Source organism: Pezoporus occidentalis, unplaced genomic scaffold (genome assembly GCF_034315485.1).
Source record: "Pezoporus occidentalis ecotype Australia unplaced genomic scaffold, CSIRO_AGI_Poc_V1 ctg22, whole genome shotgun sequence".
NCBI lineage: Eukaryota > Metazoa > Chordata > Aves > Psittaciformes > Psittacidae > Pezoporus > Pezoporus occidentalis.
In genome coordinates, this window is record NW_026914072.1 from 2,523,925 (window position 1) to 2,540,524 (window position 16,600).

Sequence of the window (16,600 nt, forward strand, 5' to 3'; positions counted from 1 at the left end):
CTAGCTACTTGAAACTTCCATTCTTTCAGAAACATGTACTTTTAGAAAATAATCATTGCTAAGGACTTGGCTTTTACTACTCAGAGTCTGTTGCTCCCCAGTATATAATACGCTTTGATGTCTTTATAAATAATTTTCAACTGCTTACTGGAGAAAAGTATTTAGAGAGCAGACTTTGGCCTCTTCAGGAACCTGCTTAGTAAGGTTCCATGGGATACAGCCCTACAGGGCAGGGGGGGCCAAGAGTCTCGGTTGATATTCAAGGATCACCTGCTACAAGCTCAGGAGTGTTGCATCCCAACCAGAAGGACGTGCAGCAGGAGGGCCAGGAGACCTCCTTGGATGAATAAGGAGCTGCTGAGAAAACTTCAAAAGAAAAAGAGGGTTATAAAAGTTGGAAGGAAGGACAGGCAGCCTAGGAAGAATACAGGGATGTTGTTCGGGAAGCCAGGGACCAGGTTAGGAAAGCCAAGGCCCAGTTAGAATTAAACTTGTCTAGGGATGTGAAAGACAACAAAGGGATTCTATAGGTACATTACGAATAAAAGACAGACTAGGGACAATGTGGGTCCCCTCAGGAAGCTCTCAGGAGAACTGGCTACCCTGGATTTGGAGAAGGCTGAGGTTCGGAATGACTTCTTTGCTTCAGTCTTCACTGGCAAAGGCTCTGACCACACCACCCAAGTCTTGGGAGGCAGATGCAGGGACTGTGAGAAAGAAGACCTTGCGCCCACTGTAGGAGAGGATCTGGTTGCAGACCATCTTAAGAACCTGAATGTGCACAAGTCCATGGGACCTGATGAAATCCATCCGTGGGTCCTGAAGGAGCTGGTGAATGAAGTTGCTAAGCCACTGTCCGTCATACTTGAAAAATCATGGCAGTCAGGGGAAGTTCCTGATGACTGGAAAAAGGGAAATATAACCCCCATTTTCAAGAAGGGGAAAATGGATGAGCCAGGGAATTACAGACCAGTCAGTCTCACCTCTGTGCCTGGCAAAATCTTGGAGCAGATTCTCCTGGAAGGCATGCTAAGGCACATGAAAACAAGGTGCTTGTTATTCAACACTGTCCCACAAGACATCCTTGTCTCTAAATTGGAGAGACATCAATTTGATGGATGGACCACTCAGTGGATAAAGACCTGGCTGGATGGCCGCACACAAAGAGTTGTGGTCAATGGCTCAATGTCCAGCTGGAGACCAGTAACGAGTGGTGTTCCTCAGGGATTGGTGTTGGGACCGGTCTGGTTCAACATCTTCGTCGCTGACATCGACAGTGGGATTGAGTGCGCCCTCAGCAAGTTTCCAATGACACCAAGCTCTGTGGTTCGGTTGATTCACTGGAGGGAAGGAATGCCATCCAGAGGGACCTCAACACACTTGCGAGGTGGGCTGATGCCAACCTCATGTAGTTTAACCATGCCAAGTGCAAGGTCCTACACCTGGGTCGGAGCAATCCCAGGCACAGCTACAGGCTGGGCAGAGAAAAGATTCAGAGCAGCCCTGTGGAGAAGGACTTGGGGGTGTTGGTTGATGAGAAAAAAATCAACATGAGCCGCCTTCAGCATGTGCTTGCACCCCGAGAAGCCAACTGTATCCTGGGCTGCATAAAAGGAGTGTGACCAGCAGGTCAAAGGAGGTGATCCTGACTGGAGCACCTCCTATATAAAGACACTGAGAAAGTTGGGGCTGTTCAGCCTAGGATAAGGGAGGGCTGCGTGGAGACCTCATAGCAGCCTTCCAGTATCTGAAGGGGACCTACAAGGATGCTGGTCACAGACTCTTCATTAGGGACTGTAGTGACAGGACAAGAGGTAACAGGTTAAAACTTAAACGGGAGATTTAGACTGGATATAAGAGGAAGTTCTTTTCTGTAAGGGTAGTGAGGCACTCGAATGTGCTGCCCACTGAAGTTGTGAATGCTCCATCCCTGGTGGTTTTCAAGGCCAGGCTGGACAGAGCCCTGGGTGACACGGTTTAGTGTGAGGTGGCCCTGCCCATGGCAGGGGGGTTGGAACTAGATGATCTTAAGGTCCTTTCCAACCCTAACTGTTCTATGATTCTATGATTTCCTGTCCTCTTAAAACTTATGGTGTGTTCTTGTAATTTAATATACATGAGTAGACTTTAAAATTTTTAAATATCATAGTAATATATATGACAAGAATGACAAACTAGCATATTCTCCAATGGTCATGGGAAAAAGCATTACTATGCTACTAAAATATAAAGAAAGATTTAATTTAAATATTAACATTTGAGTGTCTTAAGAACACTGCCAGTGCAGCTATGAATTAGTCATACATCCACTTCACAATTCAAGTCTTATGTAGACAATTGCAGGTAATAAGAAAACCAGTTACTCACTGTTTCTTCTCATTCATCTCCCATGCTTCAAGTATTCGTTCTATTAATTGGCACTTAAGGAAGAGCTATCAAAAAAATTAAGAGCAAAGAATGCTTAGCAGCAGTAAAGTGGAACGCTATAATGCATTTTAGGGTTGTTTTTAACACATACTGAAGCCTTGCAAGACAACTAATTTCAGGTTCAGGATAAATAATTTCGAAGCATTTAAAAAGTTAATAAGCAGCAGTCATACCCCAACCAGAAATCTGAAAGCTAAACCTACGTTATTTCAACTTCTCTTTGCAGCTGCTGAGTTGTGGTAGCATAAAGCTACTGAAATAGAATTTTTATTCTTAAAGTAAGAGGAACTCCTCCTTGAAGGAGGATAAGTATTTGCAGGTCTGCACTCATGCCTCCTTCAGAGCAGCAAGTCTACTCTATGGCACTTTCACGTTTAACACCCTAAATGGACATAATAAAGAAAAACAGAAATACTCCTATTCATTCCATAAATAAAGTAAAATCAGGATATGTTTTATGTAAGAGTAACTGCTACCACAGCTGGGAAACAGAAAAATTCAAGAGATTCCCCAAAACCCAGAACTTACATGTTTCAGCAAGAGATTGTCCCCAGTGGAATCCTGATCTGTAATTGTGCCATTTTCTGTGCTTTCAAGAGGATTTGCAAGAATCAATGCAATACAAATTTCTACTTGTGTATGCAAAAAGTTATTCCATGTGTACTTAAAGAACATGTCCTGAAAAAAGAAATTCAACAAGGTTTACACAAACCAAGGTCTTTTCATTAAACACAACCAATAGTCTCACTCCAGCAAGTCATCTGAATTATTACACTGGAACAAATTCTGTAAGTTTTACAGTAAGTATTATTGTGCAAGAAAACCCTTGTAACCTACAAAAAAGTTAATTATTGTGCTTGCTATAATCTGAACACAAGGACTAGAATACTGGATCAGAACAAAAACTCAACTCTAACTGAATTTTAAGCTGTGGTAACCCATAATGCATGTTCAGAGAATGAAGGAAGGAATGACCTTCCCTACTTACACTGCTTCTAGCTGCAGCCCAGAGTCACTGCAAGTCAAAAGTATAATTAATGCCCTGAGCAGGCCTTGAGACTCCTCTTTGAGTTCACTTAATCTTCTAGCATCTACAATACTGTTTATAATGTGCTCCCCACTTCAGTGACATCCCTTACAAAATTATATCTACCTGTTTTGAACCCATCATCTACTAATTTTATTCTAGTATTATAGAAGGCTACCTCAGATAATCTAGATGCAGTTTAAGATTATTAAATGCATTACACAAGACAGAAAAATATGAAGTTGAGATAAAACAGTGTTCATTTATTTGTATTCCTGGTTCTCCACATTTTCCCTCTTAAAGATTTTTTTCAAGCTCTACGTCGTTTTAGACTGACTGCAAAACTCAAATGACTGCTGTCACTAGTGAAATGAATTTAATTAATGCAATTGGAACAGTATTAAAAAATTTAAGTCTCATTCAAAACACAGCTAAAGATTCCAAATCCCTCCAAGTTTCCTTCAGTCCTCCTAAACTAAAGACATCCTTCCATACGCTACTAGAGCTAAACAATTACTTTTCCTAACAGTCAAGTGTGCACAGTATAGCATTCGTGTTGCAGCAAATAGCACAAAGCACCAAGAAGTTTATATGGCTATAATTATTTTTTTCTCTTTATATAAAACCTGCAATAGAAAAGCATGTTCAAACCTCACTGAATTTGGTTTACGAAATAACCTCCTTATAAGAACATGTAGGTGTTCACAAGATGTACATTCCCATAGACAACACACCCAGGAAATAGGTTATGGCAAACTTAGCACCTGGTTGCAAACCCAAGTTATGCAGAGGAATTCCAATGAAGACATTACAAATGTAGTTGTATTAATCAGTTGGAGCAAAAAGTGATTTTAGACTAAAACCATCTGGGGCAAAGAAAATACTTACACTGTAAGTTTGCAACTGCCTGCTTGGAAGTTTACATTTTGTATTCAGAAGCTATACTATAAGTTCCAGTATTTTTTGCTGTTTTTTTGTTTTTTTTATCCAATTACCAACATTTGCATTTTTTGGTCAACCTAAATACAAAGAGTATGTCCTGCTACAGCTGAAGTACAAAGCAGGTAATACTTACAGTACACACTCCACATTTGCAAAATCAGCGAGCTAACTGACTGAAAGTTTGTTGTGCAACATACTGGTTTTAGAGGACTGAAGGCATATAAGCCACCAAGAATATCTGTCCCTTTACGGGACAATGCTGAGATACCATTTGATGTGATGGGTATTATTGAGAGGAAAAAAGGTTTTGAGGGAACAACTTAGGAAAAGAATGAAAACAAGCAGGGGAAGCCTTGAACATGGCTGAAAACTTGAGAACATAAAGGTGAAAAAATAAGCCTGTTAAGAAAACCACTTAATGTATTTATGAGGGTGTAGAGGATAAGAACAATTCAAGTGGTCAGAGGAAAATTCATGTCAGAAGTCAACATTTAACAGTAAAACCCACTATTAAGGGGTCTTAAATGGTGCAACAAAAGCCACAGCAGTCTGAAAAATTAGGCTACTAAATTATCATCTGCACTGACAGAAAAAAATATTAGATCTTAGTAACAATCCATAAAAATAAAGGCAGCATAAAGTTCTTACCAGTATTACTCCTATGCTGTTAAGCTCTATAAGTTCCTGATTCACACTGCTTGTATTCGTCTGTAGAAGGCTAGATATTAATCTAATCACATTTAAACGCGTGTTTCCCACAGGTGGATCCAACACACCCCAGGTTGTCTTCATGACACTTTTCTGAGAAAGAAAATTGTACATACATAAAACCCATTAAAATACCAGCTCATCATTACTGTGCACAATGACAGAGTAGTGCTTAAAATATATATACAATTAGTCCTTAAATCTTGCCTTCACCCTGCAAACCCCTAATTTTTTATTCTGAACACTACAGCTTATTTTAACTAAAATTAGCCACACAAAACAGTAAAAACAGACATGAGATCAACGACATAAAAATTTATTGTTAACTACAGAGACCATCTCCAAGTAGATGCATTCTACCCAGTCCTGAAAGGAATTAGGAGATACTTCCTAGGAAATGCTTCTTGTTAGTCAATCCAGCTATAGTCTACATTGCTACAATATACACAAAAGACCTAGGTGAACAGTCTATGAATATTGTAATGAAATATTGTAAGAACTCAACAAACCAAGCCTAACTTAAAAGCAACTTCAGTAAGCAACGAGCTCCTCTGGTGTCTTATTCTCACGTTAGCCAGTTAAACAAGAACTGGGTCACATAACCAGCCAGTAAGAAAAACTGGTATTAGCTACTCTAAGACCTAAAAATCTTGTAGAAAGTATGCAATAGGCAGGAAAATCCATAATGAAAATATCCTCCTATCTTAATGTACAAACACATTTTGACAAGACCACTATCACTGGATGTTATTTGCACCAGAAAAAGAAACTGACATCCTGCTAGTTTGTTTATGCCATTCCTTACATATGACAAAAATCTAAGGATGCTCAAAATGCGTATTTTCTGATGGTTGGGCATACTTAGCTCATCTAGTGAAGTCACTGAATATGTTGCTCAAGTATCTAATGTGACCTTGCTTTTATTTTAATATAGACCTGTACCTTGCCAGGTTGTTGCAATAAAGACAACACAGTTTCTTTATTACCTCTTCAGCATTTTGAAAATTTGAGGTCTCATCTTCTTTACGCTAAAAGAATACCACTTTGACCCCCCACCACGTGGTACTTCATGCACCTCTGGTCTTTATTTTCACTTTGGCACACAAGTCCTTTTCCTTTATGGACTATGGAACGCAGTTTAGGGTGCTGTGCTTTAGCTGAAATTCTGCAGTGACAACAGATCATAGGTAAACCCCCTATTTATACATCCTGTATTTATCTTTTGCAACATCATGACATAGGTAAGTTGCCTGACTCAGTTAAAAAGCCTAAAGAATTTAACATGCTTAGAGAGCGCAAGGTATGTGCTGCGGAGCTAGTCTACTTGAGTTCTGGGTGAGTCTAGGGGAGTTGTGCAGGCCTCATCTGGGCCAATGTTCCCAACAACTACTGCATCCATAGTCTGTATTTCTTATTCAGATCAGATTTCCAAGCAGAAAGCAGGACCCACCTTAAGCATATATGGCAAATCTCTTTTCATTGCTTTCTGAAAAAAGTAATTGCTTCAAGGCTATTCTGCCAATTAAACAAAGTTTAAACTGGAAAAGCGTATCAATTCACAGAACACATTGGCTCAGGGACAAGAATAATGAACAGCAAAGCTTTCAAGAGGCTAGAAAGAAGCCTGGGCACTTGCCCAAAGTTTGTCAAACTGGGTTTGCTTTGTTATTATCGCCTGCGTGAAACACAGTCACACTGTGACAGTCTTGTCTCAATTAATTTGGTAACACAAGGTTTCACTTACTTTTGGAGGCTCAAGTAGGAGTTCATGGAAGGATGAAAGTCGTGCTTTTATGGCTTCTAAAACACTTTTATTGACTGAATATTTTGAATTGCTCATGCCAGGAGGACAGATCTCTATATGGCCTTCAAATCTAAAACACACACAAAATTTGATAATTAATATCAAAACTAGTTGTAAAACATCTTTAAAGTATTATTTTGAGTGTGTCATGGTTCTGAAGCCATGTGAAAATAATGAAGCAAGTAAAAACATAAGATTACAAACACAACGTGTCAAGTAACAGCTGAGCAAGATTTTTCCAAACACTAGCCCTAGTATTTTTAGGTTTATTGTGCTTGAAACTCCAATATAGTTTTGAGATTATACATTACAGTTGTTCTATTTCCTCTTTTGAGGCACATGAAGAGTTTCACTCATCTATCATATATCTATCTATGATATAGTGGTACATAAACAACTTGAATGTACCAGAGAGGACAGCAGTTCAGCAGTTTCTCAACATTAGGTTGTTAATAAAATTAGAAATAACCTTTTTAAAAGTCAATACCCCCTCACTTTACTGTACCTATTTTCATCAAATTCTTTCTGGATACAAGGAAGAGAGTAATGTAATTAGCCTGAGCTGTCAAGTGGTAGCTTCTAGAAAAAACAGCAGAAAGACCAATCATTTGGTGAAAGTGTAATAACACCAACTGCAATCACTTGGTTTGTACTTTTACCTCTTCAGTTACAACAGGCCACAAAAATGATTCAGTCATAAGTATGTGAAGACACTATTGCTGAACAGTAGCTACATTATGAAGGCATAATTTAAGTGAAAAAAGAACACTTACGTCTGTCGTCTTGTCTCAAGTAAGGTCAATAGTATTTGGATTGCACTGACTATTGCAGATTCATTTTTTTCTTTATGAAAAATATTAGATAGCAGCTGCTCTATGATTTCTTGCCTGAAAAGAAAAGTACTGGCATCAGATAAAACACTACCTCCAAATACAGCTGTTAACAGAAGTAGCTACCAGGTGTGCATGTAAAATTAATAAAGGAATACAGTGAAAACCAGTAGCTATTTCAAGCTAGCAAGTACCACTATGACAATCACTCCCATCCTCACTGTCCTGATCATATTTTCCTATTCCTTCCATTGATCTAGGTTGAGATCCTTCTATAGGATCTACTGAGAAACAGCACTACAAAAAGGAACTTTTCAGTCAGACCAAAAACCTGATTCAGCTTCCCACAACAGCCTCACAAACCTAAACCTGTAACCAGCAAAAGGAAGAATGGAATACAGAAGAATCTTCTCTGGCAGAAACACACACTTGGATTAAATTACAACAAGTAACAGATCAAAGCAAAAGTCTCCCATGTATACTCTGCAAAGTATCAAGCTGACCTCGGCATGTTTGATCCCACTAACTCTGGCAAAGCAGGAAATATTTTAATGAGACACATCTCACCCCAAGAAGTCCTCCAGGTGGGCTCTGCTTACCTGCTGAATTATTTTGCACTACACAGATGACAGTCAAGAAAACCCAACTGAAGAGTGGAGCTTGCCATTTCTAATGGTTTTCAAGGTCGGAAATTAAAAACCTTTTTATGAACTGAAAATAAAATCAAGAATGGAGCAAGCCAACTTACTTCTCTAGACTTGCAAGCAGTGGATCCGGTTCTGAACTGTCCTGTACTTGCAACATCTGGTCTCTGCTTAAACGAATAATTTCACAGAGTGACTGTGATGCATTTGAATGCCTCTGGAACAGAAAAACAAAGCTTCACTGTAAGAGTAACAACAAGCTGGACTGTAACTCTTCCAACTAAGAAAGGCAGAAGTTTCACCTCAGACAAATCTCTCCTACACAATAAACGTTCAGACAATAGCTTTATGCTGTAACAAAACCTTAACAAGACAAAACGAGCCTGAGGCATGAGGCAAGAATAATTTGCATATTAAGGTGGCAAAACATAGAATACGTATACAGCTTTGATGTGGATTGAAGTGGGACCAAAAAGGGGGAAGGGGGGTGGAGTTTACTGAAAAGGGCAGAAAACAGTAAACCCCAAAAATTCTAGTACTATGATGTACAACAACTTGCTGAACAGACAGACCCAGAAGAGCTTCAGACCAATACTTACATCTTCATCTTGAGATGGATGTACAATTTCCACAAGCCTCTGGATGATTCGCTCCTCATTTAGCCACTGTAAAAGTGTTTGTGAATGTAAGAATTTTATCCACGTGAATTAATTAACAAAATTAAAAGTAGTCATTTGACAATTGCGATAAGTCATACTGTTAATATTACTAAACAAGGACTAACAATACTTCAGAAATAAAAGGTAAAAGTCAGTCTTTCTGAGCAATTACAAAAAATAAAGCCTTATTTTTAAATAAACGGCAAAAAAAATAAACAGATGTTCACTAAAGTCCAAAACTTTTTAAAAACTGCATCTGGCAGTTGTAAGTTAGATATTAAAACCCAGGGGAACAGATCAGCCTCTCAGTTTCTAAATCATCTCCACCAGCACAGTGGCTGTGCTGAAAAAGTACTAGCAGTGCCATGAAAAAACAAGCAAACAAAAGCAGCCCAAAACCCCACAAAACCAAACCAAAACCCACACACTGAACTTCAGCACACTGAAGAACTAAACTTAGTAAACCCAGCAGAATATAAACTGTTTTACAGTTCACAAATGTCAGATGAAAATCTTTTGAGACACTTTACTTACATTTAACACTTCTTGCCGAGGCTGCGGAGGTTCTATGCAAGTCAGTAGCCTGAGCAGCAAGTCCATGATAGCAGAGGTCCCTATGTGCTTAATAATGAGGTCTACAAAATCATGTTTCTTCTTTAAAAAATCCACAATCTAGAAATTAAAAAGAATTACGCTTGCATTTACTTATCTATACTTCACATGGTAAATTACACCAACCAGATTTAGCTTCTCTCTCCTAGCAAATGGAGAGAATAAATAAGAAGTTCTTAAGACACTTTTGCTACTTAAAGCTTGCAGTACAAGGCAAGATAAACTAATATACATGCATAAAGTAGCAAAAGTGGCACATGATAGATCCATGCAATGTGCAGTGTGTCTTGGACCTCCTCTCAAGCCTAACTGGCTGACCATAAACTACTTATAATCCAATGCACTGTCAGGTCTCCTTTTTGGTACAAATTACTCTCATTCCTACTTACGGAGCAAAGCTTGACACAGCAAGACCTTAACATAATGCAAAGAAATACAGAGCTTGCTAAATTACAGAACAGTCACAAACTTAATTTGCTGAGGTCTGACAGCCCATCATTGCAGCTGTTTGTAGTACCGGGCCACATGAACAGTGCAACAACATTTATGAAAAAGGACTCCAAACCTCTCTTAACTTGTTCTACACCAACTCTTCACACCAAATTGGATGCATTCCTACCAATTCAAATCATTTACCTTCACCTTTAACAATTAATACAAGTATCATCATATAAAATACTGAGCTAAGCTAAGCCAAAAGGTAAGAACTCTTACACTGATCGCACACATAGCTCAGGCAAGTATGATGTATTCGATTTGCATTTATCGAAATACATCTTTTTAATCCTGTGCATACCGTTAAAAATGGTTAGCATCTTCAGCTAGTATAGAAGTTGAATGCCCTCTTTTGACTTTGCTGCTATCCACAACAGGTAGTCATTAAGCAGCATTGCCAAATGCAACTTTATTAGAGAACTCGTTAAACTGGAAAGGTTGCAAATATTTACCTCTTCTGGTTTTCTGCTTATTAGAATACTTAGCACCTTGCTGAAGAAACTGGCCAGTAAAGGGTTTAGAGGAGATTCATTCAGGAGGAAGCTGTACAGTTTCATAAGTAAGGATTCTTCTTCTCCCAGCCTATCATTGATCTGTGAGACATCTGATGTAAGCAGCTCACACGATATGTTTGGATATCTGGGGGGGGGGAATAATAAATAAATAAAATCATACTGTTAATCATACTTCAAAGTTGTCATACTCCCAGCTCTGAATTCAGAATCTGGTAGAGCTTCTGACCAAGTTTTCAAGCAAGGTTGGTCTGCACTACTTAAAGCAGCAAACTACTGCATTGTAATGTAACTGTACATTCAGCATACAAACTCTACTCTTTCCTTTAAGAAATGGACTACTCTGATCTTCAGCAGCAACAGGATAACACTAGGGAAGTGGGGAAAGGAAAGGGCAAGCTTTTATCTTAAGATCTACTATTAAAGTCTCTTGTTCTATCATTAAGTCTATCTGTTCAAGTCTTCTCCTTGCAGAAGCAACTTTTTTTTTTGATAGGAAAAAGTTAGTTACCAAGAAGTTAAGCAGACTGAAGTACTGGACTAATACTGGGGAAAAAAGTGTGTTTGCCTCTCTCTAACAGGGATTATATTAAAATGGCCAAAAGGAGTAGTTTCAGGATATTAAAATATGTATACATATTGTAGTTATGCAGAAGCTCAGTAAACTAGTCAGTCTGACAAAACCTGCAAAACTAGCTAGTACTGCTTCACGACACCAAAGCAGAAGCATAGTCCAGAACACTGAGTAATTCAACTAAGAGGCCATCAAGACCAGTAATTTCCTGCATTTGATGTACTATCACCTACTCAGACTAAAGACAGTTTTGACTGACAGCCTAAGGTTTTTAAATGAAAGAAGCTTAAGTTTCAAATGCTACTAGAAACACTTACAGGAGGCTTGGTTTACCAGAAATGGTGAAGTGCTGCAACTAACAGTGTAGCTTATTATTTTTTTCTCCCATACTGTTTTAAGAAAAAAAAGCTACTGTCTGCATAGACAACTCTAAAATAGGCCCAAAACAGTATAAATTCTTTTATACAAACTGCTAGGTTGACTTTCGAGTTTGAACCTTCTCAGCAAGCTAGCTGAAGTCATGGCCATAGCTAATTAATTCCTACAAAGGAATTCCTACAATTCCTCTGCAAAGGAAAACATTAGTAATCACATGTTAAGTACATTCTTTCATAAGCATCTTCAAAACATCTTTCCAATCATCAATAAAACAAAGCCAAGCACTTAACTATACTACCAAATAGGGGTTTCCATTAAAGTGTTTCCTTAATCATCACAACTACAAGATTGTTCATGAGAGCTCCAATTTTTTTTTTTTTTTTTTTAATTTTTTTTTCTTTAAACCTCCTTTGGACAGCAATTGGTTTTGGATGGATTTGTGGATAAGAGGCTTCCATTTGAAAAAAATGCAAATACTAGACTGACTTTTAAGTTCTACAAAGCCTCCTGAAAAAAAAAATTGTTCTAAAGATAATGGTATTGTACTAGCAAGTACGAATGCAAAACACACTATCAAATTAGCCAGAGTAAGATACCCCTCTTTCCACCTTCCCAAGTCTCCCCCCCCCCCCCCCAAATTTTCCTACTTATATCGAATTTGTTCATCCATGTCTTGAGGTGGCTCTTCGATAATAAATGAAACTAAGTCTTCCAAACATTCTAACTTCAGCAGAAAATCTATAAGTTTGCGATTCTGAGCCTTGCACTCTTGCAGAACATCCTCTTCATCCATCAATTCCTTCAGTGTTACATCTTCTCTCTCTAGAAGTGTATCTATGTGGGATGACGAATGGAGGTCAAATTTCCAAAACATGCTGGTCTGGATAAGAAGAATACACACAAAGCATTAAGTTCACAAATCTATTTAAGCAGTATTTGTAGGTAACACTTCATACTAGTATTTTATAGCTTCTAACCCCAAAGGTACCTGCATGCATAGAAACTTTAGAACTCAAAGGAGACACGACAGATGCTGACAATCAAAAGTTACAAAATCAGGCTTGATTAAAGATGACTGAATACTCTGTAGTAATTTTTGTACCTTCAGCAACAGCCAATATTCTAGCATCTAAATATAAAGTTAGACAGCTCCAGGGTTTTACTTACATGAAAGGAACATGCTACACTGCATTAAAGAAATAAGGGTAACTCTGTTTTTCATCTATGGACCAGGTTTCAGGTTCAGAACCACGTGCTCAGCAATTAATAGAGCTGGGAAAGATAAAATGAGCACTGCATAAACGCACTTGAGTACTATTCCTACCACTGGAGGACACACCTATGAAGGTGAAGGAATTATAACACATTTTAACTTGCTGGCAGTACACATCAAAGTGCTGGAGCTAATTTCAACACAGGACATTCTCACTCACTGCCCCTCCCTCCACAAACTTGACACACGAGGAATAACATTTGACAATAAAATATCTTATGCAAACATGTGAAAGGGCAATGGCCCCAAACACAAACATTGCAAAAGACTGTAAGAGAAATGGGTAAGGATGAGCAACTTCACCTTTCCTTATAAAAGGCTTTGGCATATGTTAATTTTGTTGCTCTAAGACACTTCGGAAGCAGTTGCTATCAAGACAACCGTGCTATCAGGAAAGAGTATTTCAGCCTATGATAGAGCTTGCTTTCACTTCACATTAAGCTCAATACAAGCGTTCGCTTCACCCACTCCTCTCCAAAACAGGTCTTGGATATGACATTTAACCTCTGACACAGTATCAGCTGGTCTTACATGAATGCAGAACGTGGACTAAAAGATACTATAGATAATAGAGTGCAGCAATAGAAACTTTTCTTTCCTTCCTTACAATTGGAAGCAGTAATTGGTTTTTAAGCAGTACTCATAAGGAAACATTCCCTTTGTTCCTTTAGTAACTGCCTTCCAATTCATTAGTTACTACTGTGTATATTAGCCACATCAGCTGTGAGGACATGTGGTTACTGCAAAGAACATAGATGAATAGTAGCATTTTAGCAAAAACACATCTGTAAGCTGCAGGGGATATGAAGCAGCAAGCTTAAATGCTTTTGCTGTACATTCTTATAAAAACCTACGACATCCCCCCCACAAAAAAAAACACCACAAACAGAACAACTATCTACTTCTTATGCAAACTAAGATAAAGACAGCTTTAAGCATTTATTTCCAAGTTAAAAGTGGATTCAGCATCCACACTAAAGCTATTTAGAACAGTGAAGTGTCAAATTTAGTACCTGAGCAGTTTAGAAAACAGGTAAAAGTCCAAGCATCCAGCAAACCCCTTATGATTATCTTCAGCAGCAAGACTGACAGTATTTGGCCAAACACTGAAAAGCCTGGTATATTCACTATAGAGAAGTTCTAATTGCTTTCAGGATTTTCACTGCTGCTTTAACCATTACACACTGATCACTTAATGCCACCTTGTTTTGCTTAGCCTTTTGTCAGAATGCATAAGTATACATAACTGCCCCTAGATTACATAGCTTTCCGTTTAAAGATAAGAGAGCCAAACAAATCAGGAAAAGGTACAGCTAATTTCAATTGCAGTATCAGTACTTATCATCCGAGATCCCATGCAAGGATTAAGTGGTTAAAAACAGAAAAATTATTTTCTAATAAAAGAATTAGTAAATTTACAAGTAGGGTTCAAAACATCTGATCTCATGAATTAGCTTAAATCAAATTATACAAAGTTGTTAAACACACTAGCTTGTGGGTGGGTATTCAGCCTACACAGATTTACTGTAAGCAAGTGAAACGAGTGCATTGTTAGCTGTGGGATAAATTCTGTTTGGTTTGCCTTTTTAAAGCCTCTAGAAAGCAGATCAGATCATTCCCCTTGCCACAATTAATGAAAGTAACATCTTTGCAAGTAACAACCATCAATGTTAATTCCAGCTGTAAATCCCTCTGCAGCGAATAAAGCTCATTTCAGTAACTTCAATGTATTTCTCAGTTACTTATTTCAAGAGAAATTCAACAATGGAAAATAGCAAAAAAAAAAAAAAAAAATAAAAGGCATACTACTGCGAACATGTTACTGCGTTATTTCACAAACTCTCTCGCAGGCAAGCTCTTTTAGGGGTGCTCCCTCAACATGGCAGGTGCTGGCCAGAGATTATTCCGTCACTTTTCAACAGGAGCCCAGGTCCTTTGAAATAAGGAAAGATAAACAACATAAAATGTGCCAAGGATGAAGTCCAGGAACCCTGGAGAAAAGAGAATTTTCTTAGGCGTTATCACCGGCAATAATCTAGGATCGGTCTAACATAGTTCTGAATGGAAATTTAAAAAACAAAGTTGTTATTCTTCCCACAGCCTACTTTTCTATCCTCCCTCCCCAAACCTACCAATTCTGAAATTCTTAATTGTCTTCATGTTTTTCAAATTTCAGTCCCAGTAACATAGTCACAATTACGCCTGATGTCCACAAATCAGGGGTGCTCCTCTTAAATTTCACTATCTGCAAAGATAAACTCCGCAAATCTACTGGGTTGTGGTACTGCCAATGTTCAACTCCACTACCAATGTGAACAGAAAAATCACATTTGGATTCAATTAAAGATGTAAGAGACTGCTAAACATTAGACATGCTCAAGATTAGATACTTCTAGAAAAAAAGTAATCCAGGATAATACTAAAAACTCTCAAGTGTAGAAAGAAAAAGAAAGTAAACGTGCTGCAGATATTTGTCTTTTGTAACTTGAGTTAGCTTTCCATAATCTCTGAAAATTTCCAGATAGCAAGACTAACAGACTTCCAGTTCATGGAAACAACACTTCTGAATGTTCATATCAACTTGCTGCTGTATAAGTTATGTCAATTCAAGATCTTAAGGAACACCTAGCATTCAGAAAAATACTGCTTTGTTTCCCTCGTTAATACTGTTCGCAGATTTGAATGAATGCTGAAATAACATTCCACATGGTAAACACCTGACTTAAATCTGAAAAGAAGAAAGCACCCCACCAAAATGCAGAAAGCCTGTCAACTGCTCTGAGATAGAGGTAACTGAAATTTTCACTTGAATTGTTTACTAAAGGGAAGAAATAAAGCTTAGAAACAATTCTTTCAGACCAGAAAGAATATGAAGCTTTCTGCCTACTACACCTGCAGAAAACCACACAGTATTTTGTTTAACAGTAATTAAGTCTGTGGCTCTTTCTAGAGGCTGAAGGCTTAACTGGCATCTCCATCAAAACAAGCCAGTAACAACTGTCTCAATAAATTTCTGTAACTTCCAGTCGACACAGCTACCAAACACCTTTCCTGAACACAGGCATTTCTGCTTTCAATCTACAGGATGAAGATACAAATTCCAGTCAGACAAGCATTGTGGACAATGTCTCCTATACTGAACTTTTTACAAAACAGATGCATTACTTTAAAGCATCCAGAAGTCCCTTAAGCAAATAAGAAAGCTATTAAAGTTAGCTGCTCATTTAACTTTTAAGCATCATCCTCAGGTAAAACAAACACAAGAAACACTCTGCGTGGAGTTACTTACAACTTGGTGCCTCATACCTCTATGTAACAGGTGGGTATTGGTAGCTACAAGCAGACCCAGGGATCTAGACCAGTGCAGAAACAAAACAGAGGAACCTCTGCTAGTCAGATGAAGGCTGGTTCTACCTGACAACTGGATGTTAAAAGCACATAGAGCTTCCAATAGGTACTTCATAGATTTTGCAGCAATACCTAGTTTCATTTTTCAGCAAGAGAAACTTCTAAAAGAAAAAGCATAGCAGTGTCAAGCTGAATATTCTGCAATATACCAAAGTCAGAGAAATACTACATAGAGAACTACAACAAGGACTGTTACAAAAAAAAAAATACAGTTACATTAGTTTTTTTTATGTAGCACCCTATTTTCTCACTAGAGGGTTCAAGCGCACAGATGAAAAATCAGTCATTTTTGCAACAGCAAACTTTC

General features: G+C 38.2%; 1 protein-coding gene across 12 annotated transcripts in view; it reads right to left on the bottom strand.

Annotated features, from left to right (window-relative positions):
* PPP6R3 (protein phosphatase 6 regulatory subunit 3) overlaps window positions 1-16,360 on the bottom strand; it is a 45,397-nt gene extending 29,037 nt beyond the window's left edge. For 9 of the 12 annotated variants that reach the window (XR_009965159.1, XM_062620227.1, XM_062620226.1 and 6 more), the window contains exons 1-11: window positions 14,692-14,818; window positions 12,260-12,492; window positions 10,601-10,787; window positions 9,576-9,713; window positions 8,982-9,047; window positions 8,487-8,599; window positions 7,682-7,795; window positions 6,849-6,978; window positions 5,045-5,197; window positions 2,956-3,105; window positions 2,368-2,432 (exon numbers count right to left, since the gene is read on the bottom strand). Coding sequence is in view for 11 of the 12 variants with exons in the window: in XM_062620227.1 (XP_062476211.1) it covers window positions 2,368-2,432; window positions 2,956-3,105; window positions 5,045-5,197; window positions 6,849-6,978; window positions 7,682-7,795; window positions 8,487-8,599; window positions 8,982-9,047; window positions 9,576-9,713; window positions 10,601-10,787; window positions 12,260-12,492; window positions 14,692-14,703 (1,361 nt within the window). In the remaining variant the exon portion in view is untranslated. Of the gene's footprint in view, window positions 1-2,367; window positions 2,433-2,955; window positions 3,106-5,044; window positions 5,198-6,848; window positions 6,979-7,681; window positions 7,796-8,486; window positions 8,600-8,981; window positions 9,048-9,575; window positions 9,714-10,449; window positions 10,528-10,600; window positions 10,788-12,259; window positions 12,493-14,691 lie in introns of those variants that run through there. The other 3 variants (XM_062620224.1, XM_062620221.1, XM_062620232.1) reach the window with 3 other exon arrangements.
* Window positions 16,361-16,600: the final 240 nt, after the last annotated feature.